This window comes from Neomonachus schauinslandi, chromosome 14 (genome assembly GCF_002201575.2).
Source record: "Neomonachus schauinslandi chromosome 14, ASM220157v2, whole genome shotgun sequence".
Taxonomy (NCBI): Eukaryota; Metazoa; Chordata; class Mammalia; order Carnivora; family Phocidae; genus Neomonachus; species Neomonachus schauinslandi.
Window position 1 is genome coordinate 29,586,524 of NC_058416.1, and position 14,832 is coordinate 29,601,355.

A 14,832-nucleotide genomic window follows, 5' to 3' on the forward strand; every position below is an offset into this window, starting at 1 on the left:
TTTTATTATCCCTTTTTTTCTACCCTTTAACAGGATGCCTAGGCTGAAAGGATACAAGAAAAAATTAAATCATCAAAAATGTCAGGGCTTTTAGCATCTTGGCCCTGAGAACACTAATTCCTATTCACAACAATTAGTAGTTTTACTAAACTGAATCTTCAACTTCCTGGAGGAGGGATTGTAGAAATGGCAAAACATGAACCACTGGAACTCCATTCCTACTGAAATCGTAAATTCTCAGGTACCTGGAGAAGTCTCAGAGGTGAATGCAACTGTTAAGACTTCTAAGATGTAGGGGAGATAATTCCCACACATTCTCATTGCATCTTTATGTGACCAAATACAAAAGATACATGTGACATTGAAGAATAACAGTGGATTACATGATAAACACCAATAGCAAAAGCAGATTTCTTATTAGAGTAAAACTGCATTGCCCCTAGCATCTGGTGACAGACGCTTGGTCATTAGTCTGATAAATAGGAAACAGAAGCAGTTAACTTGCACCTGGCAAGTATAATATCTCACTCTTGCCAACATGCTCTAGTATTCCGCATGCAACTAGGCAAAGAGAGAGAAAAAGAAGGCATTTTGTCAGTTGGGGTGATTGATTTTTACTGTCAAGCAGAAATAGGTTTTTGCAACGTAGAGTTGCCAGGGAGTAGTTATGGATGAAACTTAGGGGGTCTACTACAAGGTCTAGTAGTAAAGGTTAATGGAAGAATAACTGGTAAAGCTAATCTACAGTTACTAGTTAGGTGTGTGGGCATATTTTGAGGTAGTAATGACTGAAAGGAAATTTAGGACTTCTGGTGATCTTCTGAGTCTATTTTTCAATCTCAGTTTGGATTCATAGAGGGATTAGTTTGTGAAAACCTACTGAAGTGCACATTTATGTGCATTTTTCTGTGTATTATATACTTCAGTAAAAAGGTTTTATTTAAGTCAATAGAAGACTCAGCAACCTAATATGGGCAAGACTGTATCTCTCAGAAATAAAAGTTTTTGTCACACCGTTGGTTAAGTGCTCCTGATCAGCTGAGGTGCTAGCTGAAAACAAAGAGTCTTTAAATGGGAGTGGAAAACAAGAATCATAAATACTAGTGGTGTCATTGTGACTAGTGCCAGACACAAAGATTATAGTGTCCCTTGTAGCCCCTGCCCTTTTTTGTTGTTGTTCTCACATTTATTTATTCATTCATAGTAATTTTATTTACTTTTCTGTCATATTTAGTCACTATATTTTTATCCTTTAGTCAATATTTTGCAAAATATCAGGAGAGAATCAAGTTTGGTGAGTATGCTTTACCCCCAAATCATGGATTAAAGAATTGGATAGGGTAACTTGTGGATCTGAGGTATTGAGTATGGTTTTTTGTTTTGTTCTGTTTTGTTTTGTTTTTGGTTATAAGAGGGACAGGGACAGAAGGAAGCAGTAATCTTATGTATGTAGGGAAAGAAGAGTACCTGCAGATGATGGACAGGCACATAGATTGATCATAATAGTCATTTGCCAATTTTTTTATTGGCCAGATTTTAATCCTTCCTTCCTATTTGGGAAGAATCCTCAATTATATTTGGTATTGGTGGGAAAGAGAGTCCAACCAACTACTAGAGAAGCTATAAAAAAGTAATCATCTCTCTTCCACTCTCAGCAAAATGATGTGAAAACATGAGTAGGTCATGGGAAACTGGATGTTTCTACCCAAGACTTTGAATCTGGGGTTGGTAACACAAAGGCTAAGAGAAGGTTAGAATTCATACTGGGTAAATGCAGAGGTAGAGGAGTGCTAGGTGTATTGTCCATAGTGGTGGTGTTCTGGTCAGGTAGTTCCTGTTGTTTTTGTGCTTGCTACTTCTTGTCTTCCCAAGGTTTGCCTTGGACATGGCCTTCCAACTCTGTTTCTACTAGTATTTTAATCTAAAATTATATTTTTTATAAATGGCAGTCAAGGAATTTTAGCCTTATGTGAGACCACTTCTGGCTCCCCGTGAGACCACTTCTTAAGAGTAGGAAAGTTTGTCTAGTTTTTTGTCTGAGACACCTAAGAACTTGAGAGGATGTCAAGTGACCCTCTTTCCTAAAATTCTATAATATAACCGTAACTTTAAGTTGCAGTGCCATATCCTCATTAGTGCTTTTTGAAGGGCCTGAGCTAGGCACTCAAATACCAGATTAAAGCAGTTCATTCCTGTTTCCTAAGGCTGCCTCTCCTTTATCTACATTTCAAAATTAATTTACAAATACTGAAAATGGGCTGGTATATTTCAGGACCTGCAGGCAAAATAAGCTTCAGTCATGATCAAATCGAGCTGGAATTGCCAGTTCTTAGGTTATTGCTTCTGTCTCATAACTCTCTAATATAACTGTTCTGACTTTAATGCATAAGCTGAGATACTCTTTATCTTTTAATGACACTGTTTATCATATGCCAAATTCTGTGCTTAGTCTTGGAAGTATAAAAGCAAATACTCTATTGTGTCTGTCTTCAAGAACTCAAGAAATATTAAGGAAAGGAGACCTATAAAAACATCTAATTCTTTGTAATATTCTAAAGTCAGGAATCTGCAAAGTGTGCATAAGAATACAGAATAACAGTTAGGCCAGCAATGAGAGGATGGCATTTGGGGAAGATTTTCTAGAGGAGTTGCCACCAGAGATAGATACTAAAGAATAAAGGAGTAATTCTACAGGCAGAGGACATAAAACTGTGCAGAGTGTATGCCAGGCAGTATAAGCCCTAAGGAGTGCAACAGGATGAATATATGTTGGGTCATTACAGCCAGACTGGCATCACAATGTAAAGTATGAGACATGATTAGTAAGCAGTGGTTCTGGAGAGCAGAAAAGGCCAAAGAAAAACCCTGTACACCATGTGTTATGGACTGTGTATTTATGTCCCCAAAATTCCTGTGTTGAAACCCTAACCCCCAAAGTGATGGTATTAGAGGAGGGCCTTTGGGAGATAATTAGGTTTAGATGAGATCAAGAGGGTGGAACCTCCATGATGGGATTAGTGACTTCCTTATAAGAAGAGGAAGAAATAAGAGAGTTTCTTTCAAAATTAATCTTTCTCTTTCTCATGGGAGGACACAGTGAGAAAGCTGCAAGCCAGAAAGGGAGCTCTCACCAGCAATCAAATCTTCCAGCATCTTGATTTTGGACTTCCCAGTTTCCAGAACTGTGAGAAATAAATGCCTGCTTTTTAAACCACTTGTTCTATGGTATTTTGTTATAACAGCCTAAACTGATGAAGACATCATGGTAAAAACTTAGAAATAGCAAAATGGTAATTGAACATATATTCAAAGAAAAAATTGGATAATGAAATTAGTAGGATTTGCTAATGGGTTGGCTATAGTAATGAGGCTAGAGGAGAGCTCTAAATGGAATCTTGGTTTTCTTTTTTAATCAGGGAAAATAGAAGAGTTAGTATGGTTGAAGCCAGGTATACAGTATTATAATAAATTAAACATAACTAAATTCTATGTACTGAGGCTTGGGCAAAATGAAAGCTTGAGGAGATAATCAGGGTTTTCAGTCCTGGTGAATCATATTAGCTTATTAGAATATTGGGACTAGTCATATGACAATTACAACACATAGAAAGCCATTGATTAGAATCATATTAAAATTAGAATCATATTAGAACTGAACTAACAAGGCACAAGAAGAAAGGAATATTTCAGCCCATGTCATACTGGAGCCAGCTGACATTGCCTTTCTTTACAACTGTGATTTCAGTGACATTACATTGGTAGCTTTATATTGGCCATGATGGAAAGTATTTATGCCATAGAAAGGGGCAAATGCTATAAATCAGTACTTGACATTTTTTTTTTAATTAAACATTAACCAGAACACCACTGGATCTGCCATAGAGATAGACATTCCTCAAAAAAAAAAAAAAAAAAAATCTGCAAAGGCAGCCATGTAAATAGCACGAAAACACTAGAAGCAACTCTAGAAGGACCACAGTCATCATGATAGGAAAAACAAAACAAAACAAAAAAAACCCCACAACCTATAGCAAGAGTATAGTATGAGTAGATGATGGAGGTTCCAGGTTGGGTGCTACTATAGATTTCCCATCTAAACTTTATAAATAAATCACTTGACATCTGTGTGTCTAAGTGTTTTTGCCTGTCAAATGGAAATAATGATTTGCACAGAGGAATAAATGTTAAAAGCTAAATGATTATTATGAGAAGTTTGACTTGCTATACACATGTGAGATATTATTAGTAACTCAGGGTTCCGAAATCAACAAAGTATATTCAGACTTCAAAGGTATCGCTAACTCTTGTCTTTGGTACCATCTTACTTGACTTGAATTCTTCAAACTCCGGTGGCCTACAGGGAATCTAATGGCTTTCTGTGCATTGGAATTGTCATATGGTTAGTCCTTTCTTTCTCCACATGCATTAAACACCTCTACATTAGAGTTGGTTTCTTTTGCTATCAATAAAGGGGAGGAGGATTCTTTCTGAAATTTGTGCTTGGGAAACCTAGAATTGCAGTTATAATTCTTGTTAAGCACCTGAGAGCATGGCATTGATGATTTTAGAGTCAACTCAAAATTATTTTTACTGTGTAAGTTGGAATGTGTTTCCATGGTTAATTTTTTTCTGGTTCAATTTCTGAAGAGGTCTTGTGATGCTGCTCAGTGAATGATAGCTACCAAATCACAACCACACATTGGTTCTCTTGGATACCAGTGCTCTGCCCTTCCAATATAAAATGCTATTCTCTGTCCTTAAAACAAATAAAAAAAAATTAAGATTTTATTTATTTGAGATAGAGAGTGAGTGAGAGAGAGAGAGAGCAGGAGCAGGGAAGCAGAGGAAGAGGGAGAAGCAGGCTTCCCGCTGAGCAGGGAGCCCATTGTGGGGCTCTATCCCAGGACCCAAGGATCATGACCTGAGCTGAAGGCAAATGCTCAACCGACTAAGCCACCCAGGCACCCACAAACAAAAAATTTTAAACTAAATTTCAGTTGTTTATACTTAGAGTTGTCTGCCTCTCTTCCCTGTCCTTGTCTTAAGCATTCTGCCCTTAAAGGCTCACTTTGAGTGCCACTTCCATGAAGTTACTCCAGTGACTCAGCTCCCGGTGATTATCCCACTTCTGTAGAAATAGCTCAGTTTTAGCATTTGATTATGTTCTGGTTTATAGAAGTCATGTGAGCCCATTTCCTCCAGAAGAATGTAATCCTTTGATAGTAGAGACAAAATCTTTTTGTCTTACTGTATCTTTCATAATATGTGGCATGGGGTAGACCTGGAATAATTTCTATATCAATACTTGCTAATAGATATAAGTACATGTGTATCAAGAAAATCCATATTTAGAACTGACACATACATGTTCCATACACATTCAGGTAAATAGGTGATAGAATTAAAAAACATATGTGGTCACTTAATATATATGCTGGGGTGATGTATGTATAGAAGAGATTTTTTTGAGAATTAATTTATGTCTATTATATTTGAAGCCACTAGCTTCTTAGAAGGTTTTCCTCTCTCCCCCCTGATGAATATCAAATTAGTGTGCTTTAAATTTAGAAAACATGAATTAATTGCTGAAACTATTTCTTTGGAGAATCGATACTAAAAAAATCCCCCTGAAATAATAATATTTTCAGATAAATTGTGAGGATGCTCAGTCAGCCCCTTTGCTCATAGTTCTGGCAAAAGGAATGTTGTGCATTATTTTGTTATTAATTCTCTCTTAGTAAAGGATTATAAAAAAAATAATAATGTGGAGAAACAAAAGCTGCTAAACGTAGCAACTCCTATGGTATTTTTCTCTGCTGGGTTGCAGCTGTCTCAGTCAGTCTGAGAAGGTGCCCCATGAGGGCACATGGGTTTTGAGTACAGGCTGCTCTCTGGTGGCTGGTCTCTAAGCCACTTTCTTACACTCTGGTAAAGCAGACAGTGTTGCCACAATCTTCCTCAAGGTCTTAGCCACCATTGTAGTCCAGTAACATTTAGACATGTGTATCAAAAAGATAATGTAAAGTTCCTTTCACATGCCTTCATTAATTTATGAATTCCTCCATTATTCGTCCATTTATTTATTCATCATTCATCAAATAATTCAGTGCCTCTTGAGAGCATCTTATACACTGGGAATATCACAGTAAATATAATATTCCTCACATGGAACTTATCTGGGAAGACACATATTAAATAGATAATCACACAGATAAACATATGGAGTGGGACAGTGAAATTCCCTCATCTACAATGTGAATGTGCAAAGACAATGTAATTTAAAAGACTGTCTATAACATTTCTGATTTTTCACCTGCATTTCCCTCCCACTGTCTTGGTAAAAAAATTAAATGTTCAGTATAGTTTGAAGCTCATTATGATCCACTAACTTAATAGTATCCTCTGTTGGATAACACTTTCCATTTCTCAGATAATGTCCTCCTGTTGCCCTCTCCAAGATGGAATCTACAGGAATGAGGGAAGGAATGTGTGGTTCAGGCATACTCGTGTCCATGGGGTGGGATGAAAGGAGTTCCAGGGCATGTACTGGGTTCCTTTTTTTTTTTTTTTTTAAGATTGTATTTATTTAAGAGAGAGACAAAGAAAGCGTGAGGAGGGGGCAGAGGGAGAGGGACAAGCAGACTCCCTTTTCAGTGGGGAGCCCTATGTGGGGCTCAATCCCAGGACCCTGAAATCATGCCCTGAGCCAAAGTCAGACACTTAAACGACTCAGCCACCCAGGTGCCCCTGTAACCTGCTGGGTTCTGATGCTGAAGTCTATGACTGGTGAACCTGTGGTCCATTCTTATGCCCATCTCAGTGCCCCAGATAATCATTTACCACCTTCCCCCTTGCCAATTACACCTTTCCTTGGTTCTCACTGAGTATGTTCATGACCCTTTACTTCCTTCCTTCATTTGGTCCTCTGGCCTCCACTGAGTAGGCAGTTTGCACCAGCATACCAGGCCCTGTGAGAGGCCAGCTGTCTTTCAATTCTACATCCATGCCACAGAGGAAATAAAAACAGCTGTGGAAATAAACGTCAAGCCCTCTCTCTGCTTTGTTATGATAGGTTGTCAAAAATTCACTTGGATATGGTGTCTCTCCAGATCTACATGTGACAGCCTCCTCCCTGAGGCACAAACAGGTAGCAGGGCAAGCCCTCAGCACATTCTTGACTCTTTGCTGGCCTTTCTCCAGCCCATGAAGCTGGGAAAGAGCAAGCTTTTCTTTTACTTCCCCTGGAGATACTCTCCAGCTGCATAGAGCTGGTCCAAATGCCAGAGAGAAGAGGGGTCTTCTCTCCATTGTTCACTGAGTACCTAGGCCTAGCCCTTTATATGATAAATGCGAGATATTAAGGACACCTGGACAGTTTCCTCAATTGATACTCAACTGCTTTACTAGTTTTTTAATGTGAGAAGCTGGGTATTACCCTGATATTTTGCTTTTACATTTTGTTTGTTACAAAATATTAAATCTCCCACAAATGGGCACCATATATGAGTTCTGGTACTCAGAGATCTGATATTCAAACAAAAGAGGAAATCATATCAAAATACTAGTCCCCTTACATAAATAATTATAAATTGTAGTAGGTTCCATAAAGGAAAAAATAAAAGATGCATTAAGAGAGTATAACTGGGGAATCTACATCCCTGAGGTAGAGAAGACCTGAGTAGGAGTTATAATGATGACATCTGAAGGCTAAGCATGAGTTAGCCAGAACCTGAAATCTTGGATGTTCCCTTCCTTTTTTAAATTAACTGAAACAGTCTACACTGTAGGACAATTAACTCAAAGTAATTCCTGCCACACAGCAGATCCCAACATACTTTCAGCCACACCTACATACAAATCACCTCAGTTGTTCAGTCAACCCAGTCATCTTGAATGCCTCAGTGAAATCTTTTTTTTTTTTTTTAAAGATTTTATTTTATTTTTTTGACAGAGAGAGAGAGAGACAGCTAGAGAGGGAACACAAGCAGGGGGAGTGGGTGAGGGAGAAGCAGGCTCCTGGCCGAGCAGAGAGCCCGATGCGGGGCTCGATCCCAGGACCCTGGGATCATGACCTGAGCCGAAGGCAGACGCTTAACGACTGAGCCACCCAGGTGCCCCTCAGTGAAATCTTTTTTAGGTATGTGTTGGTAATCTGTCTGCTTCTTCCTTCTGCCTTGGAATGTACTCCTCCGCTAAAGCTGAATAAGACATCCCTCTGTTCAAAAGCAGCCAGAGGCTTCCCTCTGATTTGGAGAAGAAACTCAAATCCTGCTACTTTTTCCACATCACTCCCTGCTCCAGTCACGATCAGCTCCTCTCTGTTTCTTGATCAGGCCACTTCCCTATCAGAAACTCGTATGTGCTTCTCCCACCTGGAACAGACACCTACCTGGCTATGTGCACGTGATTCATAACCTCACATCTTTCAGGTGTCTGCTTAAATGTCACCTCAGTAGTGACACTTCTCTCTATCATACTTAATTTTGTCTCCTCACTTTTTCCCTTTTATGCTTTCTTTTTCTCCATAGCGCTATTACCACCTGACATGACATTTATTTTACTCATTTGTTTTCTGATCATTTTTTCTTCTTCCTTCCTTCCCAGCATGTTATACTTGGGCAGAGAATTTAGTGTTTTGTTCACTGTTGAATTCCCAGTGCCCAGGACAGTGCTTATCAGCGTAGAGGTGTTAAAAGGATGAACAAATAAAGGAATAGATGAAGGGCAGAACTTACTCCAAGGTTTCTCTCATCTGCAAATACACATATACATATAAACATGTATCCATATATGTAAAGCACTACATTTTTTATTCCCCAAACTTGCTGCTTTGGGAATCAGGGACATGATGGTAGAACAAACTTCTTTCCCACTCAAAATGAAGAAACACTTTTCAAAAGTAGATACTTCTCACAGTAATTGTCTTGAGAAATTCAGTGATCTGTTTTTCAGTCTACTTTAAATGGAACACAGATACTTCAAAGGTAAGGAACAATGTTGAACTAGATGAATCATCAATACAGAGTAAAAGCTATCATTTTAGTATGTGCCTATCAGATCTTGAAGAAAGAAAAAGGTCACTTATATACAGAAGAGAGAAAAAATCATAAATTTTGATTTATTGAGTTATAAGTCTCTGTTACAAAGATAGGGTTATAGGAAATTAAAAAAAAAAAAACACATGGAGGATGCCATAGCTTTATTACTTAGAATACAATTTTATGGCAAAACTGGATAAATAGACTTTCATATTATTGTGTAATTAAGTACTGATACTAAGATTTTTTTAAGAAATTTTTATTATGATTACATTTAAACAAATAAAAATAGAGAAAATAGTGTAATGAACACTGCTGTGCCCAGTACTTAGTTTTAACAATTGCCAACATCCTGCTATACCATATAGTAATTTGAAGTCTTTTTGAGGTACAAAAGGTAAAGTGGTTTTACCTTCTTCCTTTTAAAGGATAGTGAGAAAAATCAAATATATTTAGAATTTTTCCAAAACATGTGCTCATATTCTCAAGACATACAGGATTCTGAGTATTTAAATCATAGGAGCACAATTCAAGAAGATTACATTTACTGGGTAGATCTTGTTATTATCCCTATTTTTGAGGAGTAAAACGAGTATCAAAGTTTTTGCAAAACTTGGTGAAAGTTATAATTAATAATTGAGAGAGCAGAGGTTTGAACTCATGCTTTCCGTGTCCTAAAATTATTGTCATAAATATGACTAATGAGAGCTTAATTTCTACTTTATCATGGATTTTTTTTCTAATTAAATCTACTTTTTGCTTTCTTGAATTATCCTTGCATTATTTATTGAATCTGAACAAATAACACTGATTACATTTAACTTTACATGATTTTCTTTATTGTGTAATTATTATTAAACTATCCAAGGAGAGGTCCAGTGTCTTATATTCTATATATCAACAAATGCAGAGATTATTAACAGTGTATTTTTAAAATATCTCTGCCATTCTAAGTTATCATATTTGTTAAACAAATACTAATTCAAATGCTAACACATAAGTACATGTTTTTAATCAGAGAAGATATTAGTACCATAAGAAAATTAAAGGGCAATTTTATTTTTTGAATTAATCCTCTTGTGGGTTTTTTTGTGTTTTTTTTTTAATTTTTTTATGTTATGTTAATCACCATACATTACATCATTAGTTTTTGATGTAGTGTTCCATGATTCATTGTTTGTGTATAACACCCAGTGCTCCATGCAGAACGTGCCCTCTTTAATACCCATCACCAGGCTAACCCATTCCCCCACCCCCCTCCTCTCTAGAACCCTCAATTTGTTTCTCAGAGTCCGTAGTCTCTCATGGTTCGTCTTCCCCTCCGATTTCCCCCCCAGCTGGTGTAGCCACTCTGGAAATCAGTATGGAGGTTCCTCAAAAAGTTGAAAATAGAGCTACCGTACGACCCAGCAATTGCACTACTGGGTATTTACCCCAAAGATACAAATGTAGTGATCCGAAGCAGTACGTACACCCCAATGTTTATAGCAGCAATGTCCACAATAGCCAAACTATGGAAAGAGCCAAGATGTCCATCAACAGATGAATGGATAAAGAAGATGTGGTATATATATATACAATGGAATATTATGCAGCCATCAAAAAACCGAAATCTTGCCATTTGCAACGACATGGATGGAACTAGAGGGTATTATGCTAAGTGAAATAAGTCAGAGAAAGACATGTATCATATGATCTCACTAATATGAGGAATTCTTAATCTCAGGAAACAAACTGAGGGTTGCTGGAGTGGGGGTGGGTGGGAGGGATTGGGTGGCTGGTGATAGACATTGGGGAGGGTATGTGCTATGGTGAGCGCTGTGAATTGTGTAAGACTGTTGAATCACAGACCTGTACTTCTGAAACAAATAATACATTATATGGGAAAAATCCTCTTGTTTTAAAACAAGAGGAACCATGGATACACTGATACCTCTTCATAAGTTGTTTTCTGCTATAGGTTCATTGAAACTTGGATAACACAACTCTTAGCCTGCTGAAATGATGAAAGCAATTGAAAAAAACTGACAGGCTTATTAGAGTCCAGATTAATGAGTCTGAAATTTCTGGCATTATTTAGTAGCTTTTAATTTTTTAACCTTAGGTAATGGAATTCATTATAAATGGAACATTGGGTTTCACCTATATATAAAAGGTAGGAAAGTTAAAGTAGATAATATACATTTAAATTCATTAAAATTAATTAATGACATTCAGACTTACAGTAGATTTGATTCAAGAAGATAGAATTACAAAAAAAAAGAAGATATTATTATAGGATATTTGAGATTTTAGAAAATTTTTGAAAAAAAATTAAAATGAATCTCATAACTCCATAGTTGGAGTATGTCATGAAATCAGTAACTGTGAGGATAGCCATTATGGGCTAAATTGTGTCCCTCCAAAATTCATATGTTGAAGGTCCAACACCTCAGAATATGGGTAGGAGAAAGGGCCTTTAAAGAGGTAATTAAGTTAAAATTCAGCTGTTAGGGTGGGTCCTCATCTAATCTAACTACTATCCTTATAAAAAGAGGAAATTCAGACACACAAAAAGACACCAGGGATGCACGTATAGAGAAAGACCTTATGAGGACATAGGAAGAAGGCCAGCCATCTGTAAGCCAAGGAGAGAGACCTCAGAAGAACCCAAACCTGCCAACACCTTGATGTTAGACTTCTTCCAACTGAACTATTGAAAAATTAAATTTCCATTGTTTAGGCCACCGAGAGTCTGTGGTATTTTATAATGGCATCCCTAGTAAACTAGGACACCTGCTTTTTATGAAATTCAGATAACTGTTGAAATGTCAGATGCTGATCGAAAATTTGTCCCACTTTGCTCTCTGCTTCAAGGACATCCTCAAGCCAAAGAAATATGGGTTTTATAAGGAGTATGTCATTATTTAACTCCAAATTTCACTGAATAGCGAAATTGTTTTTAGTTCAGCACTAATATGTAAGTGCAGACATTACTTCTGCATTCTTCTCCTTCCTCACTCTTCTAGTTATCCAGTGCCACAGCCCCTTTTCTTTAGTTTGCAAGTGTCCCAGGTGAGTGTCTACAATAGAGTATATTATTGTCTACATGGGAAAACTAGAAAGGTTTAAAGGAACGTCTTACAGCGTGAAACATGCACATCTGCTCAACAATCAGCAGATAAAGCTCAAGGACCCTAACAAAGGAAAGGTGCAATTTCCTTTTCAATGCACCTCTTCCAGGATTGCCTTTTCATTCTGTTTCTCCTTAAACTCTTTGTCTACTTTTATTCTTTCCTGAAAAGCTAATTTCCTTGTGCACTTCTTCAGCAGATTTTATTGAACCCACTGAATCCAGGGTCCGAATAATTAACAAATAGCTCAAGGACAGAGAGTGCTAGGTCTTCTAACCCTCAAAGGAACTGGAAGGAATTACTTGGATTCCATTCTTGTAATGAAGCAAGGAAAGAGAAAGCCAACAGTCAAGTTTACATATCAAAACAGTCTTAACTTTGATATTCTGCACTTATTTTTGCCTATATGGTGTTATTTCAGGAAAGCCAGAAATATCACTGAAATCTCCTCATAAATATCCCTCCTACACTGACACTAAATGTTTTAATTTAAAATCTTGCCCTTTTTAATTTCACTTTTAACAAGGGACCTATTTGGAAAAGAAAGGAATGAGATGAGACTAAAAGCATCAGCTACTGCATTTCTTTTTTTTTTTTTTTTTTAAGATTTATTTATTTATTTTAGAGAGAGAGAGCAGGGGTAGGTGCAGAGGGAGAGAACCTCAAGCAGACTCGCTATTGAGTGTGGAGCCAGATGCCTGGCTCCATCTCATGACCCTGCCATCACGACCTGAGCTGAAACCAAGAGTGAGACAATTGACTGAGCCACCCAGGCATCCCCAGCTACTGCATTTCTAACATCATAGTAGTAATGACTTTCTCTGGAGAGGTGCCTGTAAAGACAAGTGATCTGTCAGAAATGGGACTTACTCTCCATCATATACACCCACACACACACACACACACACATGCAAATGTGCATACACTATCGCCTTCCATGCATCAAAGTATCCCGAGTAAGAATAAGATCCCTGGAGACCAAAGGGCACTAACTTGGGAGATCTTGAACTTCAAAGTTAATCAGTTTTGCCGAAGATTTATTCACTGTACTGGGTGTAGTGTAAAGGAAAGTTCATATAACTTTTTAAAACAGGATCTATGTTTGTGCTCTGACTTCCTTACCAGTAGCTATGCAAACTGGGAGATAATTTATCAGAGGATTCAAGCATAAATACTGCCAAATCACTGCCCTCCCCCTGCAGTCTATTCTCAGTTGCTCCTGTAGGACAATAAGTATACTACATTAAGGATGGTAAACTGTCCTCACCTAGGGCCATTCATTCAGTCAGTTGACAGATACTGAGAACCTACATGCCAGGCACTGTTCTTGGCCAAGAGGTTAGACCAATGAACTTAGCAATGTTCCTGGTGAAGCTGGAAGAGACAGACAAAAAATAAATGATTTTAATAACTATACTACCAATGAGTATCCAATTAATGTATATAATCCAATTTATAAACATACACAAACATAAATACACACTGTATTTTGGCAAATCTAAGACATATCTAACCTTTTTTTTTTTCTTTTAAAGATTTATTTATTTATTTGAGAGAGAGAGAGTGTGTGTGTGAGCATGTGAGCCAGGCTGGGAGAAGGAGGGAAAGGGAGAGAAAAACTTCAGCAGACTCTGTGCTGAGCGTGGACCCCATGCGGGGCTCGATCACAGGACCCTGAGATCGTGACCTAAGCCAAAACCAAGAGTCAGCCCCTTAACCGACTGAGCCTCCCAGGCGCCCCATATCTAAGCTTTCTAATACCAAAATATGTCTTATAACGAATAATATCTTGGATTCAATGAACTATGACAAGTGTTTGAAGCAAAATAAAATAGAGCAAGGTAAGAAACAGGATGTGGGAGGTACTATATTTAGATAGGGAGCCCAGGGAAGCCTCACCAGTGAGGTAATAATTAGAAGAATCTAAGAATACATTGCATGTGAAAGTGTTCTTAAAATCCCTGTGCCAGAGCCAAGTGGGGTCAGCTGTGGAGGGGGCAGGAGCCTTTGCCACTCGGAGCTGGCCTGTCCCCAGTGCCCAGGCCGGCCATTGGATGGGGAGTCTTCGCTGGTGACTGTTGGGCCAGCCCTCCTGGTGTGGCCACGGCTCAGGTTGCTCTGCTGTGTTCCATCACCTTCTCCTAAAGATGCATCCTGACTTACCTCCACACTTGGACACTTAAGAATGCAACGTCTCGATTAACTAACTTGCTTAAGGAATGTCACAAAAATCACAGCATTCTGAAATTTTTTGGTCATTGCAATGATCTTGATCAGGAGATGAAAAAATGCGTGAAGAATGAGTACATGGAAAAGAGGACCAAGAGCAGGGAGCATGGCAGTGCGACACGTAAAAGACTTTTTAATCCCACAGAGGAATCTGAAAAATAAATTACAGGCATACCTCGGAAAAAAACCCCTGTGCCATAGTAATAAAGACAAAATTGAGATAAAATTCATATTTCATAACAATTCACCCATCTGAGGTGTACATTCAATGATTTTTAGTGTATTCAGAGCAGTGCAAACCTCAGTGTGATCAATTTTAAAATATCATCACCCCAAAAAGAAGCCCATACACATTAGTAGTTATCGCCTATTTCCTCCAAACCACCTAGGCTTAGACAATCATTGTTCTACTTTGTGTCTCTGTAGATTTGCTTATTTTGGACAATTTTATG

The 14,832-nt window shown here is 37.9% G+C and overlaps 1 protein-coding gene across 1 annotated transcript; it reads left to right on the forward strand.

The window, feature by feature from the left end:
- The first annotated feature begins 14,298 nt into the window (after nucleotides 1-14,298).
- Nucleotides 14,299-14,542, forward strand: LOC110577079 (COX assembly mitochondrial protein 2 homolog). The gene is given in 2 exon segments (XM_044921233.1): nucleotides 14,299-14,346; nucleotides 14,348-14,542. Coding segments are annotated over 2 exon segments (243 nt in total).
- The last annotated feature ends 290 nt before the right edge of the window (nucleotides 14,543-14,832 follow it).